The 21,772-nt window shown below is 42.8% G+C and overlaps 1 protein-coding gene across 4 annotated transcripts; it reads right to left on the reverse strand.

Annotated features, from left to right (window-relative positions):
• Positions 1 to 311: 311 nt before the first annotated feature.
• Positions 312 to 21,735, reverse strand: pde7a (phosphodiesterase 7A). 4 transcript variants are annotated; one of them, XM_063483699.1, is made up of 13 exons: positions 20,573 to 21,735; positions 9,351 to 9,411; positions 7,850 to 7,882; positions 6,600 to 6,689; positions 5,869 to 6,032; positions 5,692 to 5,755; positions 3,710 to 3,906; positions 3,247 to 3,378; positions 3,037 to 3,128; positions 2,753 to 2,897; positions 2,567 to 2,663; positions 2,386 to 2,466; positions 312 to 2,283 (listed from the first exon to the last, which is right to left on the reverse strand). In XM_063483699.1, exons 1-13 carry the CDS (start codon positions 20,708 to 20,710, stop codon positions 2,009 to 2,011), a joined length of 1,569 nt encoding a protein of 522 aa, XP_063339769.1. In that variant the 5' UTR covers positions 20,711 to 21,735; the 3' UTR covers positions 312 to 2,008. The 4 variants fall into 4 exon arrangements, with proteins under 4 accessions (XP_063339769.1, XP_063339771.1, XP_063339770.1 ...); XM_063483701.1 differs by lacking the exon at positions 7,850 to 7,882 and having other exon boundaries at positions 6,600 to 6,686; XM_063483700.1 differs by lacking the exon at positions 7,850 to 7,882.
• Between the last annotated feature and the right edge of the window lie 37 nt (positions 21,736 to 21,772).

Raw genomic sequence — 21,772 nt, forward strand, 5'->3', positions numbered from 1 at the left:
TGACAATGAGTTTACTGTCCTTGAATTGCTACCATAGTCACTAGATCTCAATGCAACAGAGCAGCTTTGGGATAGTGAAGCAGCAGATTCACAGCAACAGTGTGACGATATGAGGACAACGTGGACCAAAATGTCTGAGGAATCTTTCCAGTACCTTGTTGAGTATATGCCATGAAGAATATGAAGGCAAAAAGGGGTCGTAACCCAGCAGTAGCAAGTTGTACCTCTAAAAAGAGCTTGAGTGGGCCTACTGGTTTCACAGTTTGTCAGTATTGACGTGATTATTTATTAACTGGTGTAAAAGTCAAACATTTGTCAACAGCGGGTTTTATTATTCAAATTGTAACTGCAACAGGCATGTATCAAAAAGGTCAATACAGCAAAGCCTTTACAAAATCTGGCTTGACACTGAAGTCTTCCCAAAAAATGGCTGTCGCAACAAATTGTAAACAGTTTTTGTCAACAGTCTTACAGCACTTAACAGCAAAATACAAATCAGCTAAAGTAAGAAAAAAAGCACCTGTTATCTTTCAAAATGTATAAACACAAACACAACTTGTGGCACTATACAGAATCAAAGTAGACAAACCAAACACGAAGAAATGGAATGTTCAAATTCACTCGACAATTTTGTTTCCGTACAAAAGAAGGAGGAAAGAAAAGATAGCTGGAGTTGTTCCTTGCAACAAAAAGGCAAAGGGATCGGACAGTGCATTCAAAGACAAGCACGCCATGCACTTGATGGGAACAGGAGTTGGTTTGGTCACTTAGCATAGTTTGTGCATAGTTGTAAGGCATCAGTCGAGCAGTCCTTTAGGTTTCATGTGGCTGTGAGACATTCTGAGGAGAGATCCTTAGCTAGATCCTGACCACCCAATAATAATAATAATAATTAAAAAAAAACTTGCATTATCCTCCTCCGCTTTTACAAAAAAGAAATAAAAAAAAAAAAAAAAGTCTGGCAAACCCTGAGCGAGTCGAGTTGCGTGGAGTTGAGTTCCAGGTGAGATGCATGTGCGGTGACTAACCACCCTCCAGTCTGGCAGGGAAAGTTCCCACCCACCCTCACCCCACTGCCCCAAGTTTAACCAGGACTGGATGATGTGGAAACATCAGAAAGAGACTATTTCCTATAATACCTTCACAGGATGTCTTGGAAACAAAGCTGCTCATCGAACACCGCTGTTATTCGGGAGTGCAGGAACACATGGTAGAACAGGTGGAGTCATTTATGGCATCTGGTGTGTCTGAATAAGGTTCTGCTCATGGCTTTGACAGGGGGTGGGGGGTAACAGTTCAAAATGAGTGGTTTCTTCACATCTGTGCTTCGAAGGCAAATGTGGGGCCGACGTGATTCGTTTCAGTTCGACGGAAAGATACAAAACAAACAAGACGCGTAAACAGTCTTCGTAGAGGCAGCAAAAGGACTGGGCTTGTCACATTTTTTTTTCTGTTGTTGTTTTTTTTACATGAGGAAGAATCTTCAATACGAATGCAACAACGGCATTACTCCAAAGTCTTAGAAAGGTCTGAATACTCCAGTTGTCTCAGTCAATACAGTTCAGATCATTCTTCAAATCTTTGTTTTCAAATGGCACTTAAAAAATACCAGAAAAAAAGGTCTTCTACAGTTCTTATACTGCTTTCCCCTTAAAGTTCACAAAAAAAAAAAAAGGTGGTGTGTTCAGTCAGTAATGCCAAAACTACAGTGGACAAATAAATAAAGCAAATAAAAAGAAAAAATACAGCAGTAGCCAAATGAGGTATCTATGTATTGCTCTATGCCAAAAAAAAAGAGGAATTAAAATTAAATAAATTAAATAAAATCAGTGGTTTATCAAGATGGGAGGCCAAAGCAACAAAACATAAACTAGGTGTTCAAAACCGGTGGGGCAGCGGCGTGGCCGCAAACCGCTGGGTGCCCCACCCGACCCCCTCAGTGTATTGTGAGGCCCTGAGGCCCCCCAGGGGTCACGAGGTTGAGGTGAAATGGCACAGAAGGAGTGTGTCAGGATTCTCTGCTTCCCTGAGGTATTTCTTTGGAGCTGGTTCCTCCTGCGGTCGTAGCTGTGCTGCCCTCACTCGGCGCGGTGGCAGCGTCTCCTGTGTCTGCGCAGGCCGTGCTGGGCTCTGCCTCCTCGGAGACCGGAGCCGGCTCCTGCTGTAAGCCTCCCCAGCTGGCCTTGTTTAGCCCCATGTGACCCAGCATGGTCTGGGACAGACGTGTGTCACAGAAACGGGCCCACTCTGCAAACAGCGGCTCAGCCACATATGTCATAAAGCCTGAGGGAGGAGAAAGGGTGGCAGATGCTGATTAGGACGAGTATTTGCATTACACGCAAGCCATTGATAACGGGGGAGTAAAAACAGAGCCAAAATCCTTGCCTATTTGAATGTTGCCGACTGTGTTCATCTCTCTGTCGCAAAGTGGGCTGACTTCAAGTTTGTGCTTCTTCTCAATGTCTCCTGCAAGAGTGTAACAAAGACTTTAATAAACAAGAAGAAAGAAAGGACCTCCAATCTGAAGAAGAAAGAGCAAAATAAGGGAAAAATATGGACAGATGACCTTGTTGGAAGAACTCCTCTGTCACTTTTTCACTCCACTGTTTGCTCAGCTCCCATGGTCTGCAGGGGTTACAGATATCTGCACACTTCAGGGCCATCTGCATGAATTGGAAAAGCAAAGATAAATATGAACCTGCTGTTTGCTGAGATGCAGGAGCTTTTTTTTTTTTTTTAAACCAACACTGACCTGCAGGACGAAATGACGATGGCTGGCGGTGCTCATGCACAGGTTCTCCTGGTCCAGGTGCAAGCGAAACCTGGACAGGTAGTCATTCTGCCTGCTGATGTCCGTGGCCAAGATTAAGGAACCCAAATCCCTCTCCATGTTCCGCCTGAGGTATTACAAAGCATGTTTGTTTAAGAAAACACATTTTAAAGCAAAGAGCAGTCTTATGAAAGAACTCTGTTTCTGTACAGCCTTGTAAGTGGCACAGTTTGAGTTCTCTTTGTGTTTCTCAGTGTCAGACTGACCTGTCCTCAGCAGGCAAATGGGAGAACAGCCCAGTCTCTCTGAGCAGACCCACTGCTGACTTCCAGTGGTGGTTTTCCAGAACTGAGGTATTCTGGGTGTACAAACGGGAAATTGTGTGTGCATGTTAATTTAATACATCATACAACATCCTTCACTTAAGTCTTCTAATAAGTTAGGCAGGCTAAAGAGTGACTGCTTTGTTGCCTTACTCTATAGAGTGTGGCAAGATAGTGGTCAGTCTTGATGAGGAAAGGCTGGTTGACCCCAGGATGGTCCAGGTCATGGGTGGCAGCTGCTAAGAGTCCCAGTAAGATGTCTTTGGAGGTCAGAGACTTGGCAAGCTGCACAAAAAATAATGCAAGAAAGGTTTAAAATACAAGAATGCCTTTTTCGAAGAACTCTCAGCTCTGCAAATAGCATACTTTTATTCAAAATCTGTCTGTAAGAGCACTTATTTGGATGCATTATCAATCGCACATCTTAATGGTAGCATTCACTGGTTAGACTGAAAGAAGCTGATGAGGAAAGCCTGTACTGTGAGTTGAATACTGTTGAAGCAAGAAACCTTGGCTATGCAAGAAAATTTTTTTAAGAAGACCTTGTTGTGGCTAGCAAAGGACTGGGTGAGAGTTAGCTACTTAAACCCAAAAGAGCTCAAGTGTTTTGTCTCACCATGGGCTCTCGCAGGTAGCAGTACATGGCCTGTGTGACATCTGCAGCATGGACAGCGTTGTGGTACGGGTTGTCGCTGTGGTAGTCCTCCTGAACCATGACCAAAAACCTCCAGAGTTTGACCATGTCCAGCTGGAAGAGCTCCACCAGCCCATACTGGTTCAGCAGGTGGAAAGTCAGGGTGATCAGGCTGTTTCCTGAGCAAGAAGTCAAATCAGAATGACCACTCCGCATTCATCCCTTAAGTTCACCTATAAAAGCTGCAACTGAACGCTGCTGAACTCTAAAACAACAGTAATCACTTATATTTCCAGTCTTTTTTTATGGATGCATCCATTTTTCCTAATTCTGCCTCCAGTACACCACCTCCTCCTTCTCTGTCTAATTTTTAATAGTTGTGATTCTCATCACTGCGATCTTTAACTCCTGCTTTTGAAGTTTAACTCGGGTCAAGTCAGAGACGTGTCAAGAACATGTCTTAAGGCTGTTTTGATGATTGGATTGAGGTTACCTCAATTATACAGTGCAGGATGTGCAATTATATACATGATAAGAATTTCTTTTCATCCTCATTACGAGAGTGGCACTTAGTGGTTCAAAAATAAGAGAATGTAGAAAAAACGAATTACTTTTGTTTACTATTGACTTCCTGAACTCCATTGCTGTAGTCTGGCTTTCACACAGACCAGCTGCCCAAAAAACCCCCAAAAAGGAGTATGATGAAAATACAAAGCACAATCTCTGAAGCTCCTTTCAGACGTCAGCTGAGGAGAGTTTCGCGTTGGAATATTTTCCCCCGTTATCCTTTCTCACATGTCGTACACAGCAGGAAATTGTCTGCTTCAGACATGCTCTCACTACAGGAAGTACTCCTGGTGTTTAGTTTAATACAAATCTAAATAATACAGCACTGTATATTCATTTTCTGTCAAGCCTGGGCTTTGCTTAGACATAAAACAGCTGTTGTATATTTAAAGAAAAACAGTAAATCCTAAAACTGTGCCAGGTATCAGATAGATTGCACCAGCGCCAACACTTTAAATCTCAACCAGAGGTCAGGATTCACCAGTCAGTGTGCACGACAATCAGCTACAACATTAAAACCACCGACAGGTGGAGTGAATATTGATCATTTTGTTACAACACCTTCAGTGCTGTCATTCATGTGGGTGTTACTTTGATAAATGCCACTCGTGAAACATTGTTTCAGAGTCAGAAGACGCACACCTTTTCTTCTTTTTACTTGGTCCCTTTAAGGATAGCCACTGAGGATCATCTGCCTCCATCTTACTCTATCCATATCTATCCTCATGTGTCACACCAAACCTCTGCAGGTTTGGTTGCATGTCCAAACAATCTCAGACTTCCCCCTCTAACTTTGTATCCAAACTGCTCAATCTGATCTGAAATCTGCCTCATTCCCAACAAAAGCATCTTCAGCTCTGCCACCACCAGCTCGGTCTCCTGTCTTTTTGTCAGTGCCACCATCTCCAAACGACGCATCACAGCAGGTCTCACTATTGTCTTATAAACCTTCCCTTCCACTCTTGCTGCCATCCTTCTGTCACCCCACCCACTCCCCCCTGCCTGCACTCTCTTGTGCACTGCCTGTTGCTTTTGATAGTGGAGCGCAGGTATTTAGACTCATCCACCTTCACTCTAGTTCTTGCACACCCTCCACATTGTGTCGATCTGGCCTCCAAAGTCACGAAAATTTTGTAATCAGACTGCAAGTGTGAGGCTCCATGTGGATGTAGAGTGGCCATTACATTGCAACAACAGCGCATGTGTGACATTGTGCCGTCTGTGTCTACAACAGAGTAAAATCTTTACTTTACACGTCTTGTGTCCGTTCCCTGATGGCTGTTTTTGGGTCACAAGGAGGAACTGTGGTTTTAACGTTGTGGCTGATTGATGTCAGTTAAGGCATCATGGCATTTAGAACAACGTCTCAGAAGTCCTACAGATTATATTTTACCTACCATTTGTCAACCTATCGAAGAGGAAAATGTCAAAATTCCAATTCCCGACTTTTTCCAGCATGCACTACGATAGAGAAAAGAGAGAGTTTTATGTGAGGTTTGGAAAAAATAAATTATAAAAAGAAAATGTGCACTTCTGTTTTATTGTGGTGCCAAATATTACAAATAGTCCCATACTCTAGCCTGTCCAGTGTAATCTTCATCGAGGATGTGGAGGGGTATCTGCTGGGGGACTCCTCGCAGCAGACGGGACGAATGCAGGTATCTCTGGAAGCTGAGCAGCCTGTGGACCCGCCTTTCAGGATCAGAGCTGGCCGACGTGGAGCCGCAGCCCAGCCGTGCTGCGCACACAAACACACAGACGCACACGATATTTTACAAAGGATACAACATGTAAAACAGACGACAACGTTGGGGCACGTTCATTTCTAAACCTCGTTAGGCCTGGAGAATTACTTGGCTCGGACAAGCTTGGTGGGGATCTGACACCAACACAGCAATACACAAACAGTTGCTGCTGACACAGCCGCCCACTCATAAGCCTTTCGTCTGGGATCACACAGCAGACATGCTTTGTCAGTGGTCTCTCTCCCTCCCTCTCTCTCACACACGCACACACCCCACAAAAGGCACTGTGTCTGAGTAAACTGTCGCTGCAATCCAGAAACACGTCAGCGTGAGGTAGGATTAATCTTGGGTCAAAAATGTCAACAAGTACACTCAAAAGTTTTCATTGAAAATGAAAGTGGTGCTTTATCGTGCACCTGTAAGCCTCAAACAAGGTTTATAGTAAGGCACACCTCAGAGACAAGAACACAGGCGTCTTTCAGTCACGCAGGACAGGACTAGTCTGTGACTCCTACCGGGGAGGCTGGTTTTTTTAGTCAAGATGCTCAGGCTGTACTCACTGTGAAGCGTTCGGAAGTCGATGCACAGGTACGGGTGGGAGCTTCTACGTTCCGGTTCAAATCCAACCTGACTTCTCACTCTCACATCTCCTAGAAGAAATCAACACTTATTTCCTCAAGATTCATACAGCGTGAAAAGAAGTCCAGAAGTGCATCCAATTAGTAATCTTTTGGCACTATATCCTGGAGTTTATCTTGCTTTAGTGACACAAAGATGGGCTTTACCACATGACAATGTGGTAAATCTTCTTTCATTATTATTTTTAAGAAGCTGAAAGTTACTCTGGTTTTTTCTTACTAGTTGCTATTTTTGCGATTTCTGTTATTATAAACTGTTATTTGTCCCTGTATTTCTTGCTACCTGCCCTTTTTAGTAGCTTGTGCTTAAATCGTTTTAATGTCAAACCCTTTTACTTCACTGTCATAGCCTCATAGCACTGAATCCTAACAAAATAATCAACAATTTGATCTTTCAAATTTGCTTTTTTCTAGAAAACTTACAGAAAACTATTTATTATACCTCAGAGTGTTGACAGAAAACCTACCCCACCCCCTCCCCAATCATGTCTCAGCTTTTCTAAACAATTAGGAAATAATCCTTCTTATGTGAAGCTTTGGAACTAAATCATGACGTGTGACAGGACGCTGTGGTAAAACCCATCATCTCTGTACTCCCCAGCAAGCTAAAACAAGCAAGAGATTGTGAAAAATACTATTTGACCAAGACCCAGTGTGGACTATCCATGTGCGGGCACAGTCACACACAAGCACACACTCCCATGTTCCAGAAGAGGAAACTCAACGGACAGACAAGTCAAACAGCTGAGCATGCAATGCCATGTCAGGGCAGTCTGCTCTACTATTAGTACTCCGAGCCATTGAGAAGGATCTACAGCCGATCTGTGACTGGTTTTAGTAGTCAGGCAGAGAAACAGAGACAGGCTCCAAACTCAGACCTAACAGACGGCGGCCGGCCTGCTTGCTTGTAGGCTGCAGTCGAGAGCAGTGAGAGCACAGTGAGGTGACAGGATGGTGCTATGACACTGATGCAGCAAATGCTAGTGTGTTGTTCCAGGCAACACTGTATGTACAGCAAGACTCTATACTGCAGTATACTGATTAAAGGTGCGATGGTATGCTTCCAGCATAGCACTTAAAATTGTGTCACGTGTGCATCAGTTTATCAACAACAACAACAACAGAAAAAAGCAGTCACACCAGTGTGTTCCCACAACCACCTTGTTACTTACTTGCAAACAGCTGTTTGAATACTACACAAGCTCCTATCAAAATACCAAAAACTAAGAATTACTATTCATGGCATAGTGGCGCTAAACATTACTTTGAAAAGCTATTCATGAATGTTTAGTTTTGATTGCACAATATGAATTCTGCAAAAACAAACAAAAAACACCACAATTCATGCACTTTTAGGCAGTCATCATATGCCCATATGTATGCACATCTGTCACATCTGCAGATGCAAACACACGTGCTCGGGCCCAGAGCGTGTCTGTCTGCGCGAGTTTGTGCGATTAGTGCGCTTTGAGTGTCAAAGGGTCCACGTCTCCCCTATGGTGCATTAGTGCTGAAGCTCTGGGGTGAATGTAGGTCATGTCATTATAACTGATGAGGCAAAAGCTCTGAGTCCTGCTATTTGAAAGCACATCAGCATTAACTTGGCAGACTGAACCCAGGCCCAGGCCAGCACCCGTCTGCATTAGCGTGCCTCTCCTTACACTTAATTTAATCTGAAAATCTACACACAGATGCTTTATGCCTGTGACATATGAGACTGCCATCATACTTAGCTAAGTAAAATGATTAAAAAGCTAAAGCTCCTTCACTCAGCTCAATGAAATGCTGTTATTATGACTAGACACACGTGGCAGCAGTCGACTCATGATCATGCCGGAAAGAAACAAAGTATGACAATAATATGTGAAAAAAAAAACAAACAACATAAGTCAAGCAGTTCAAGAAAGCCACCAAATATAGATGCTGAACTGAGTCTAATACTGATAGCTCCCTGCCTGCTAACTACATTTCATAGCAGCAATTTAAAATATCCAAGAAGAATACAGACAGGATAACACTTCAAGCAATTCTACTCTTCTTCTTTGCTGCTACCTCCCAGCCAACAAGTATGATATGAGGTGCCAAAAGTTCCATGCAAGACAGCATCCTTGTTTAGTACACATACCTCACGGGTATAACCAGGCTCTAATCGCACCATTATCCCCAGTAACCTTATTGATTACGGAGCTGAACTGGCTGCTTCCTAGATGCATTTGACTCCATCTGCCTGGCAGAGCTATGAACCTTCATCCTCACATCCATTTTCTAAACTGCTTATCCTCTTTAGGGTCACTGAGTGCGAATGGACATGCACAAATGCACACATATGTACACAAAAAAATAACCTCAGCCAAAGACGCTTTAGTCCATTTACAGTTAAAATAAAAACCCTATGCTCATCACATATCTGATTGAACTTTTAAGACTGAAGACTACCGATACACACGCATGCACGCACACACACACACACCCTGAACCCTATCGTGACTTAAAGATTAAAAAAGGCCAGGGATTGAAAGGATTCTGGACATGCCCTTAAATGTGCATCTCAGTGCTTTTATTTTAACAATAAGAAATGGAGACGATCACAGAGAAGGTAAACCTTCCGAGGTCTCGAAGTAGTGTGACTGTGTCTCTACTGTGTGTATGTAGAAAGAGCAGGTTAACACTTACCTAGCATACGAATATACAGCGCTGTCTGGTCAGAGCTGTCGTAGGAGATGGCCCCTCGTCTCTGAGCAGGAGAAAAAAAAAAGAAGAAACGAAAAGAAAACATCAGCTATTGTTCAACCGATACAGTGCAACGTAATTACAAATACTGCCAAACAACAAACAGGTCCCGCCTGTCCAAAACCACGTGTGAAGTATAACAGTCCCTGATCACCAATAAAGACCAGTGGTGCTTGAAACATCACTTCTTTTTATTGGTTCAATAAATAATTGTAAACCTGAGCCCTGCAGCTGTTTTCTTACTGTAACAATCACAGTGCAACAACAGGCACACCCCAAAACACTTCTTCTGAAACAGAAACATGTGCCTTATTATTATTATTTTTTTTTACATTTTAATGCATATGCAGGACTTGATAAGAGGAGGGTGGTGTAATGCTTCTGCTGCGGGTTCTAATCTGCAGTGTGTGTATACTCTGCTGTTATACTGATAAACATGCTCTAGCACCGTGTCATCAGCCTGATTCGGCACTGCTATCAGTCATGTGAGAAACACATGTGCTATTTGGGGACACAAACACACACACAGACACCAATAGAATTTTTTGATGTGTGAGGTTCTTATGCAACTTAAAGATTTGCCTCAAAGCATAGTTTGAAAATGCAGAAGTATTAAAAGTATAGATATATTTTCTAAAGTTATTTATTCTGATGTCAGCACGTGAATGCACTTTGAAGTAAAAGTGACTATGATGGAATTGACAGCTTGTACAGATGTGACGGACCAGCTAGCAACAAGTCAACTTATCAGCTTAATAGTCTAAACTCAGAGCTTCTGGCAGCTGCTTCATAAAAGACTTTTCTTCTTCTTCTTAAAAGCAGTTACAGGAAGTGTTTAGTGGCCATCTGCTAACTGTTTATTCAATAAAGTCTGAGCTAAATCTAGATTTGGACATTTAATTTAGACTTTTTATTCCATGTCAGAGTGTGCCAAGGAAAAAGAAAATGATGAAAAACCTTTTCAATGCAAGACAAAAGCAGAGGGAGCATTATGCGTAAATAACATTAAACAACACTCAGTCCTTTCTAAATAGTACCCCTGTGTTAGGATTCGGTCTATGCCTTCAATAATCCAAAAAGCACACTTTAAAGCAGTGGACTAAGACAGGCCACAACCAGACTTGCAATATGATGAATAAATCTTTAACGTGCATTGAACGACACCCATTCATTTACTTAACTGTCATTCAGTTCAGGATGGAGCCTATCCCAGCTGTCAACAAGCAAGCATTGTGATACACCCTGAACAGGTTGCCAGTCCATCACAAGAGGAAAACAACCAATCGCACCCACATTCACACCTACAGCCAGTTCAGAATCACCAGTTAACCAAACGTGAGTATCTTAGGGCTGTGGGAGGAAGAAGGACCCGGGGGAGATCCCACACAAACACAGATACCCCTCCCCATAAAATAAAAAGCACATCAGGGAACTTCATTTATAGTATTGTTCCTTGCACACAGAGACAGAGAAAGAGTTTTATGGAATTTACTGAAATGCAATTTAGTAGCAATTTCAAAAGCAAAATTACCGTAACTTCACTGCACAAAACTCTTCTGGAATATCACTTTTACTGCTTACTGTAGCCCACGAACACGAAATACCACGTAAACGCTGTAACTTCCTGAAATACTTCTCTCAGTCAACACTGGGTTCAGCATCACATCCAAACAAATCACAATACCATTTCCTGTAAAGTAATGCACTTGACACATCACGTTTTAAAATATGTAAATACTTCCTCAATATGCGTCAAAGGGCTGCAGCGGTGCAGCAAACGGCTTTGGTACACGGGCTGCAGATACATTTTTAATGCATTGGCAAAAAAAGAAAAAAAGAAAGAAGAAGAATAAACCAGGAAATAAACCATTTAGGTTATTCAGGTTTCGAGAGAGAGGGTTATTTCAGACCTATTGTGGAATTCCCAAATATTACATTTAATTTGAATAGTGCTTTTATTGACTATGGAAACCAAATGAGTTGAAGAAACATTGAAAAAATGTTCCAGCAAACCATGTTTACTTTTTTATCCATGCATCCATCCATTCATCTTAATTGCTTATCCAACTTAGGGTTGCAGGAGGTCAGCAGTCTATCCCAGGGTACACTCTGGGCTGGGATAACAATCCATTAGAGGATAAAATTTTTACTTTTATTCTCTGCACAAAAACAAAATCCAGTCCTAACTAGTATTCCAGTGCATGAAGGCAGCTGCGACAATAGTGTTACTTGCACAGCAGTAGCTGTAGCAGGACTGCGGTAACTACATATTTGCTCCGTTGACAGACAGCTGCCCAAGGCTACAGTGAGGTGCTGGCTCACCTCTCTGTGCACTTTACACATCCTGGCCCCCCTCCAGGTCAACTCTTCACTCACCCTAACGGGGCTACCCTTGTCTAGAGTTACCCCTTTCACAAAGATCCTGCATAACTGGAAGATTACCTCACTGATTGACTCGGTGCCAGACTTATGGCTCTCTACTGGGACAAACTGTTTTTAAAAGGAACATGTTTTGGTCCACTGACAACCAACCTGTTCACTGTATACAACTCTAAAGAACAAAAGGACCTTACTGGATCCTTAACCCTCCAGGTTAACACAGGGCACCCTTCACTCAAAGCACTCTAATGAAAAGAGAGCATATTTTTATATAAAGGAAAGTTATAATAAAAATATATTTAAAAAGGCAAAACTAGGAAGCTCTGTATTATGGTCCACAACTACAGAGTACAGCAATGGGCTTGATAAATGTGTCTAATCTGTGGCCATTTAACGACAGCCGGCAGGTCACACCAAACACAAACACATGCAAAAACACAAATGCTCTGGCTTGTACACTCATTACCTCATATAATTAGGATTACTGTGAATCTTTCACACACACAGATATACACCTAACAATGTCTGTACTCTAAGCTCATGACAGCCACCAATCCAAAGCTAATATTTTACTGCCTAGCAAACAGCTTGACTCAGGGTGGGTAATGTGCAAAGCTGTATTTTAGTGTCAACAGGCCTCTGTGTTTACACATGGCGCAGTGTTTAGTGTGAGCATTATAGATTGTGGGTATGTTATGCACGGGGCGTGTGTGTGTGTGTGTGTGTGTGTCTGTGTGTGTGTGTGTATAAGATGGGGGTTGGAATAGGCTGCAACACGTGTGGGAACTGTATAATGCTGGCTAAGAGTGGGTATGAAGAGTGACCAGCTCTGCTAACACAGCTAGCACCAACAAAACCTTTTGGCTAGGCGCACGCGCGCACACACACACACACACGGGTCCAGCAGCCAGTTGGCGCTTTCTGCCATGACCTCCCTTGTACAACAAGTTGGCAAGAGCTGCACTTTGTGTATGTCACATTCTCACTGTGAACAGAAGGGAAAGTCACATTTTACCCTTGAAATGGCCAGCCCACAACACACACACACCCACACACACAGAGACACACACACACACCCACACATACCCTTGACACGCCTTGCTGCACCAACACACAAAGCCAGACAACCATGGGCCTGTCATGGTCCAACAAGAAGTTAAGTCACTTTTTTAAGCTTTAGGCTTCTGGTGACTGAGATAAGAAGACAGATGCAAGATATCAACTGAAGAACTTGAGCTAAATGTCACATGCACACTTAATTTATTAAACTACTATTAGATTACTATGACCTGGATGACTGAGAACCTACACAGATTTATTAAAGTTTAAAGAACAGTGTTTATTCACTTTAATTAACTGCAAAATTGAAATTACAACATATAAAAAGAAGTCCAGTACTGAGCTTCTTTTTGTTTTTAATTGGTAATTAAAGTTTTGTTTTATTTCTTACAGTAGTTTGAGGTTTTTTTTTTTTAAAGAATAGTTAAATGGGTCAACAACCTTTTTTTTTTTTTTTAAATCAAGGCTTTAGAGACTGAAAAATTATTAATGCACGTTATGCAAACTATATGCTGCACACAAGAAAAACAAGATGTCTTGATTTTCTTGCACGTAACAAGACAAGCCTTAGAGTGGCAGGTAGATACTAGTGAATGCCCTTTTTCATGTCATGACCAAAACTTGCTTGATTTGTCTCCCAATGACTTTAATACAGTTAAAGTTACTTTGAGCTGCTTTGAGCTGTCCTCCAAGAAACTGCAGCTTTAGAAACTCTGACTTCACTCTGGAGCAGTGCCAGTTTGCATTTGACCAACAGCCTCAGGGATGAAACAAGGCAGAGCCCAGATTAAAATTTCTTGCAAGTTTCTGTTCCCCTTTAGCATTTTCTTTAAACATTAGGTTAAAGCAAAACAGGGGTGTGATGGGTGAAACGTGACTCACTGGGCTGGAAAGCAATGAAGTCACCATCCAGCCATTTCTGGTGTGTTCAAGATAGTTTTACACAACACTTTTGTACTCTCTCCTGATCACCCCGAGCATTATAGCTACCAAAAAAACAGTGATACGTGTGTACAGGATATGCTAATCTTGCCATCTAGATTTTCTAATAACTTGTAATAACTGCAAATGGAGTGAGTAAACACAGTGTGAAGTTGTTAGCTTTCCATAAGGAGGCAAAATGAGGACAGTTACAAGTCCAGATGGCATGTGAGTGAGCAAACATTTATGTTAACAAATCACCACACAAACAACAGGGCTGGCCACACCTTCAGTATATAGACATCTAGTTTAAAGACTAGCTGGCACATGTCAATCACAGAGCCCCTATGAAACAAAACAAATAATTATATTTTAACAGCAAAAAATGAACCCCCTTCTACCCAGTTCCCACTTGCTGTTAAAGAACCTGTAAATAATGACAGTTGCTCAGGTCCCCAGGCTACTCTTGCCCAAAAACACTGAAGAATGAGAACATGGAGAGTTACGCAAGTCTGCATGTCAAAAGGTAGATTTCATCAGCTAGTATCAGTATTTGTATCAACATGGCTGGTTGTTACAGAAGTACTTATACTTGTACAATCACTGGTCACTTTGTTAGGTTCACCTGCTCAACTACTCAGTAACATAAGTATCTCTTTAGCCAATCACATGGCAGCTACACAGTGCAATCAGGAATGCAGACATGGTTAAGATGACCTGGTGAAGTTCAAACTGAGAATCAGAATGGGGAAAAAGGTGATATGAGTGACTTTGAACTAGGCACGTTTGTTTTTTTTTTTTTTTTTATAAACTGTTGAATTACTGGGAATTTGGTGTAAACAACATGTAAGCATGGATCCGTCCCAGCTGACATCAATGGTCCAAGCTGGTGGTGATGCTCTATAATGGTGTGGGGATATTTTCTTGGCACATGTTGGGCCTCAACTGAGAATTGTTTTTGCTGACCACGTCCATCCTGTTATGACTACAGTGTAGTGTTCTTGAACATGACAACAGGTTCACTGTACTCCAACAGCCTCCACTGTCACCTGATCTCAATCAGATAGAGCACCTTTGGCATGTGGTGGAACGGGACATTCTCATCATAGATGTGCAGCCAACAAATTTGAAAGCAACTATGGCGCTTCATGTCAATATGAACCAAAATCTCTGAGGAATGTTTCCAGCGCCTCGCTGTATCAATGTCAAGCCAGTTTTAAAGGCAAAAAGGGGCCCAGCTCAGTACTAGCAAGATGTAACTAATAAAGCGTCAGATGAGTATATATAGAGATATTTACCAGTTAAAAAACTAAGCAAAGCAAAAGAGAAAATAAAGGAAAAACAAACTCTACAATGCCTTTTGCAGAAATATTTTTGGTAACTTTTAGATCAATTTATCAATTTTTATACCAAAGGGAGTGGTCTCTCCACTCCATTCCATCAAAACACTAACTGAGGGAATATTTTTCGGAAGAATCATCCCTCCAGTGACTAAAGAGACTTGGGACATCGTAGCAAAGATGCACCGAAGTCGTTCTTGAGGCACATGTGAGCCTAACATCTTACTAACACGCATGTTGGTTTTTCCCTTTAATTTGCACCAAATCTTCTGAATTATACACTTTATTAAAACTTAAATGAGTAACAATGACTCATGCTGAAGGTTTTTTCAATTTACTTCAACATAGCTTTAAAAATTTAACAAAACTTCTATTGCTTTCAGTGCCTTTAAATGACACCTTGAGTTGCAGTCTGTTGGTTTTTGATTGTAGCAGTCTGAGAACAAGCTAGCTTTAGTTCTGTTTGGAGTTTTAACCACTAGGCCTAACAGCGCAACCATTGTTCTCCCTGCAATTCCATCTAAGCTCGTTTACATACAGCTCTGTTTCTTATCTCGGCTTAGCGCCACTGCCTTGGGGCATAACACTCAGGTTTCTGAGGTCAGGACCTAATGTGAAAACTCCTCACTATGTGGCTGACCCCCAGGGCTTCATTGTTTGTCATTTTCTCACCCGTACAGTTAAACAGACACTATAAATATCAGAAAACATGCAGTATGATTAATGCATGCAGAATTAACCCAAAACACTCATTTCAAAACACTCAGAAATTCAAAATCATTGCTCAAAAAGCACTTTTCTAAAAAAACAAAAAAAACCCAAAAATCCTCTTGTCACCAGAGCACCGTGAAAGAGCAGATACAGATGTCCGATGCCCTTTCAATGGCACAATCGAATGCAACATTCTCACACTTCCTGATTTGAAACACAGGCCTAAAACCGGCTTTTACTAGGTTATAAAGATCTTAGAATTTGACTTTAACTGAGGACCTGCCTATTCCAGTAAGCAAGTCAGCTGGGGCCAAGCAAATGAGGAAGCCAGCAGTATTCCAATAAACTGACATATCAAAAAACAAAGCAGTGCACACATAAACCCTATACACACACACACACACACACACACACATCCAAACCCCACACACACATATATGTAAATGCTCGAGATAAAAAGCAGGTGGACGGGGATTTCATAAACCAAAAGCTTCCTTCTGACTTATAGCCTCTTGCAGCGCTCTGCTGTGTGGGACGCCAAATTCCAGAAACTGAGTGCTAGCCTATAAACACAAGCAGATCTGGAGTGTGTGCGTGTGTGTATAATATATATTTTAGCCACTACATACACTAAAACCCTGGATAGAGTCTACCTGCTGGAAGAGTGTTTTATGAGTACTGTGTCCACTGTGACACACTCCAGCTGCAGTTAGTTTTGCGAGAGGGCCGCTGCTTTGGAGGAGAGGCCTGGGGTGAATTGGCCTGATATCTTGGCCAGCAAATGATGATGAGTGTAGCAGTGTTACAAGGCGGCATGCCTGTCAAGCAGTCATATATCCATAATCAGTGATTTTTTATTGTTATTTAACTTTTAACTAGTCGCCAAGTGTGTCATAAATTCTTTTTTTTTTTTTTTTACACCGAGTGCTTAAAAGGGCCTTATATACACACACATACTGTAAGCAGTGCTCTATAAAATAAGTAGAGATAGCAGGTGGGGGATGGGAGACTTGTGCTTCATATTCTCACAGGCCGTCTACGCTGCACAGGAATTTCATTCATCTCAAACATCATCCCCAGGCTCTAATTGCCTCTCGGGGCCAACTTCATGCCCCGTCCCTCCTTAGAGCCTTCTGAGGAAAACAAACAAAACCTAGGTCACCAATCAGCGCGATCTGTCTGAGGTTTGAAACCAGTAGCACTGAGAAACAGACTCCCTTCCTGTATAGGCTCATACGTCAATAAAGCCACAGTAAATAAGAATAAAAATCAAGCAGCGCTGATGTTGTGGCTGTCGATGTGCGCAGCCACACTCTCGTGGCCGACAGCACTCGACGCTGCAGCACAAAAACAGATCAGTCACGTGATAAGAGGGGGCCCCTTGCAGAGACAGGGAGGCAAATAGAAGGGGTGAGGAGTGTGTATGGTTGAATGAAGACAGGGTGCAATATTTGGCTCCTCTTTATTAATCAGCGGGTTAATAAACACCCGCAATCCCCCGCCTTCTTATCGGCAAACAGCACAGCGCATTCCAGCTCAACTGTGTGAATTCAGCGTGAAAAGTTTTGGCGGCGCAGGGGTTAAATGTTTTTGTGAAAGGTTGTGAAACACCAGGCTCAGAGTCTGAACGGCTCCTTCAGCATTCTTACCACATCCTGAAACGACGTCAATCTGATGGCACTGCACAGGAGAAAAAAAAACAAAACCTTATCGGTTCAGTTAAAATCAACAAAGTAACTCCCACAAAAAAAAGCATGGCACTGTATTCCCTTATCGACCTCTCCACAGAAACACCCACAGTAGCGATGAAACAAGCAGTGCCATCCTCCACCCTTATGCACGGGCTTCTCATTATCATCATCATCATCATCTCTTGTGCGTAAACATCTCAAATGAGGAGCCAATCTCGGGTCAGCAGCCACTACAGCACTGATGATATCTCTCACTGTGATATGACGAACTGATAGCAGATCAGTTCTTCCAGTCTAAAGCTGCATTCCTCCCTTTATCACCAAAAATCATCGGACTGCTCAGGCTTCATCAATACTCTGTATTTGTTTATTGACCCCCTTTTATCTCTGCAGGATCTTTCTTTCTGAAAGTTTAAAGCCTTATCGCAACCGTGTGACCGTGCGTTACTGGCAGCAGCTCATGACAGCCAAACAAAAAGACGAGAAACTCTCGTTCCCACCCTGTGCATCATCTCTTAATATGAGATGTATGTAATTACACAAGTAACATACTGTCAAGCTGTGTGCAAATGCATTTGTGCTTTGTAGTTTAGATGAGAACCACATGACTCTTTGCAGCGTCCTCCTCTTGGTCCTTTCATTTTGCATCAACCTAATCTGACTTATTCGTGTCTTTGGTTCTCTCTTTTTCCAAGAGAAGCCAATGCAACGCCATATTCCAGGAAAATTCAAATTCATCTTTCACCTCACTTTTGGGATTTAATCAACTTACAACACCCATTGTGCTAAAGACAATGGAGGCATTGTAATGGATAAATGGGCCCCATTTATTTAATGCCGTTGGTGTTTTCAACGCCTCTTCAACGGCATATTTACACCCAATCATAAGAATTCCACAATCACAGAGTGACATATTCTTCAGAGACTCAGACCCTACTCTTTCGTCCACTGTTTACGAGAGGAAATGTCTTCATCGGCGAGGGAAGGGGAGGGGTGCATCGGAGAAAGAGAAAGAAAGAGAGGGAGCTTGTGAGCGAGCGGAACAAGATAGCCAGAGAAAAGAAAAGGGACTGAGACTTCGACCATCTGTGAGCCTGGCAGCAAGCCAAACCACTGCCCACAGAGCTGAGGCCCATGCCTAACTGCCTCTTTCTGCAATGGTAGTCCAGCCCCGCTTCCACAAACAACAGGCCTGTGGAACCACACACAAAAACACAGCAGCCACCAAGGACAAATGCACCCTTATGGTCATAAATAGGGCCCAAAAAACAATATTTGTAGAAGTGTAATTGCTTGGTGACAAAGGCTGAGTGACACTGCCGTATGCAAGCATGTTCACCCAATTCTGCCGATGTTCACAAGGGATAAAGACAAATGACTACAACGTAGGCTGGTCTCAATGTTGTCTGCAGTGTTTGTAAGCCTTCTCTAGTCCAACAATAAAAAAAAAAATAGTCATGCAGATCAGTTTTGTTTCATGGGAAATGATTTTAACACTAAACAGTGCACTTTTTATGACAAAGAAGCAAAGGCTGTGAAGGCAGACCGGCCGAACAGAGATCAACGTGAGCAGGAGACAGAACGGCTTCACGGATACTGTTTGTATACATAGAAGGAACAATGCAGCACTATACTTATATTGATTTCCTTATAAGGATTTAGGATTTCTCCCAAGGAACCCTCCTTTGGACTACGGTCCAGAAACCACCATTGTGCAAGGACAGTTTGAGGCTGTTGGATTGGTTTTATGAAAAGCCTCCTGACTGACTCAGAGAGAGATGTTTGCACAGTGTGTTCAGAGAGTGTTATTGAGTGACCACATGGTCCAGCCAACTTATCCAAGATTGCATGATATTGGTCACCAAAGGACAAACACTAATGACCCAGTGAGGAAAAAAAAAAAAAAAAAAGAGTGCTGACAACAGGCCTATGAATCGGTCTTTGAAGGGGCTGCCTGTGAGGATGGATGTAGGCTCAAAGCAGAGACACACATGGGTGGATATGTGGAGCAGGGTGCTGTACAAAGAACTAATGGATGGCCCATTGAAGAGGACGCTCACGTAGTCATAGACAGTTGCTTAATGCTCAGTTAATGGGCTGAGAGGTGCCGTGCAACACCGTGGGAGTTTCTGTTCATGAGCAACTAGCAGGATGTGACCCCAACGGCATGAGAATACACCCCGCTGCTACTTTTGTCAAGAAACACTGAATAAATAGTAAGGATGCTTCCCTTTTTAAAAGGAGTGACACCGTGGAGAAGGGACTTCATTGACTGGTGACATGATGTGCAGCTTTTTGTTGTGAGCTGGCATCGCAGGCACATGCGTTGATTTAACTAGTGCGCTGGACAAAGGCCAAAGAGATGGTACCATTACCTCAGACACATGCTCAAATGTGGTTCAGCGATTGGCTAATGTATTCAAAATGCACTGTGCTGCCTGCCAGTGTCTGTGTGTACATGGCAGTCAAGCAGAACATGACCCCCGCCGCCCTACACACACACATAGGCTGTTTTGAGAAGCAAGAGAAATAAACAAAGGCAGGCTCACCAGAGGGACATTTTCAAGAATTCAACACTCTGAGAAAGTAGGAAGTTCAAGCATGACTCAATGATTTAAGCTCTCCTCCCAGCATGTTAACATAAATAACTGTGTGGCACGTTCCCTCTGACAAATCCCAGGAGTGAGCTGGTACACCTCAGCATCATGGTGCTGAGGAAGGCTACAAAGTTTAAGCTGAAGAGGCCTTTATCAGGGGGAAACATACACAAATGTAAAGTTGGCTTTGGGTGATGACTTGCTGTGTGTCTTAGGCTCTTGAAGATAAGAATATACAGTATGCCTCTGATGGAGAGCTCTCGCAGTGTGTGTGTGTGTGTGAGATGGGGCCTAAATATCCAGCAACCACCTGCAAGATTCCTGTGGATTATTTATATGGTTTCTGAAAATGATGTGGGTTTTAAGACGCATGTGCCCCCCCCCCCCCCCCCCGCCCAAAAAAAAAAAAAGAATCGAGCCCACTGTGATCAGATGATAGGAAATGATACGTGTTTTTTCCTTTTTACCTGTGACAGCTGTCTTGGATCAGGAGCCCCGAAGAGAGAAGAGCTGGAGCTGAAACTAATGGCTCCCCTTCGGCTGAGGACATGCTTGGGAACCGGCCTGTCTAGAGGCAAAACCGGCAGCTGATAACATACTTCCATTGAATAGTCAGGGCTGAATCCGGATCAAAAATATAGAAAAAAATGAAATATTTAATGGGAAAAAAGACAGCAGATGCAATGCGGAAAAAAGCAGATGAGTGATGAACTAGAAAATCTGCCGGGGCAAGAAATAAAATAAAAAGAAAAAAAAAATCTTTCACTATTGTGGAAACGATCTGATATCGAGCTGCAAAGTATTTCTGTTCATCATGAGCGACTTAAAACTTGTGCAGATCGCCTTCATTGATGCTGCGTCTCATCTACCTCCAGTTTTACCCCCTTTGGTGTCATTCTGTCAGATTTAAAAAATAATGATAACAGTAATAAATCATTCTGCTGTTGCATTTGCCTCTTTCCTTCTCATTTTACTCAAATCCGGGCCCACGGACGACGAGACCTTCTTGCCATTTTCTGGGTCTTTATGAAATTGCTTCCTCATTTTCAAAGCAGAAAAAAACGTCCGCTCGCTCGGCTTTCGTGGCACTCGCAGATCCGCATATCACGTATCCCGCCGTGAAAACAAAAGGCACGACCACTTCCAAAAAATGTCATCAACATATCATGTTGTATGCTACGCCGGCGGACGAAGTGAGGCAGCTCCAGGATGTGAGAGCTCGTCGGTCGTTGGCCCGGAGGACGAGGAGGAGGAGGAGGAGAAGGAGGAAGGGGGGAGGAGAAGGCTTTCTCTCATTCACACTTTAAACCGCCGGCGAGATTTTATCAACACGTAGGGCTTCTCCGTCCTTTTTCTGGAGCTGCATGATGAAGGAGCAGTTGTCTAAATTCGCCGCTGACCGTAAAGCACGAAGTGTCTGGCTCAGAGAGGGGAACCCCGACGCTCATTTCACTCACTGCGACTCCGCTGGGTGTAAAGGAAACGTAGCGACGCGCACCGCAAATCTGGCAACCCTCTCAAAAAATAAATAAATAAAAAAACCCTAAAAAAATTAATACCCTACGCGGCGTTTTTTTCACTACAACTACCTACCTATCGTCCTACACATTAGCCTACTTTACGCTTTAAGAGCGCACACCACCTGCCAGAGATGGTGCTGTTGGAGC

Source organism: Pelmatolapia mariae, linkage group LG9, assembly GCF_036321145.2.
Source record: "Pelmatolapia mariae isolate MD_Pm_ZW linkage group LG9, Pm_UMD_F_2, whole genome shotgun sequence".
Lineage (NCBI taxonomy): Eukaryota > Metazoa > Chordata > Actinopteri > Cichliformes > Cichlidae > Pelmatolapia > Pelmatolapia mariae.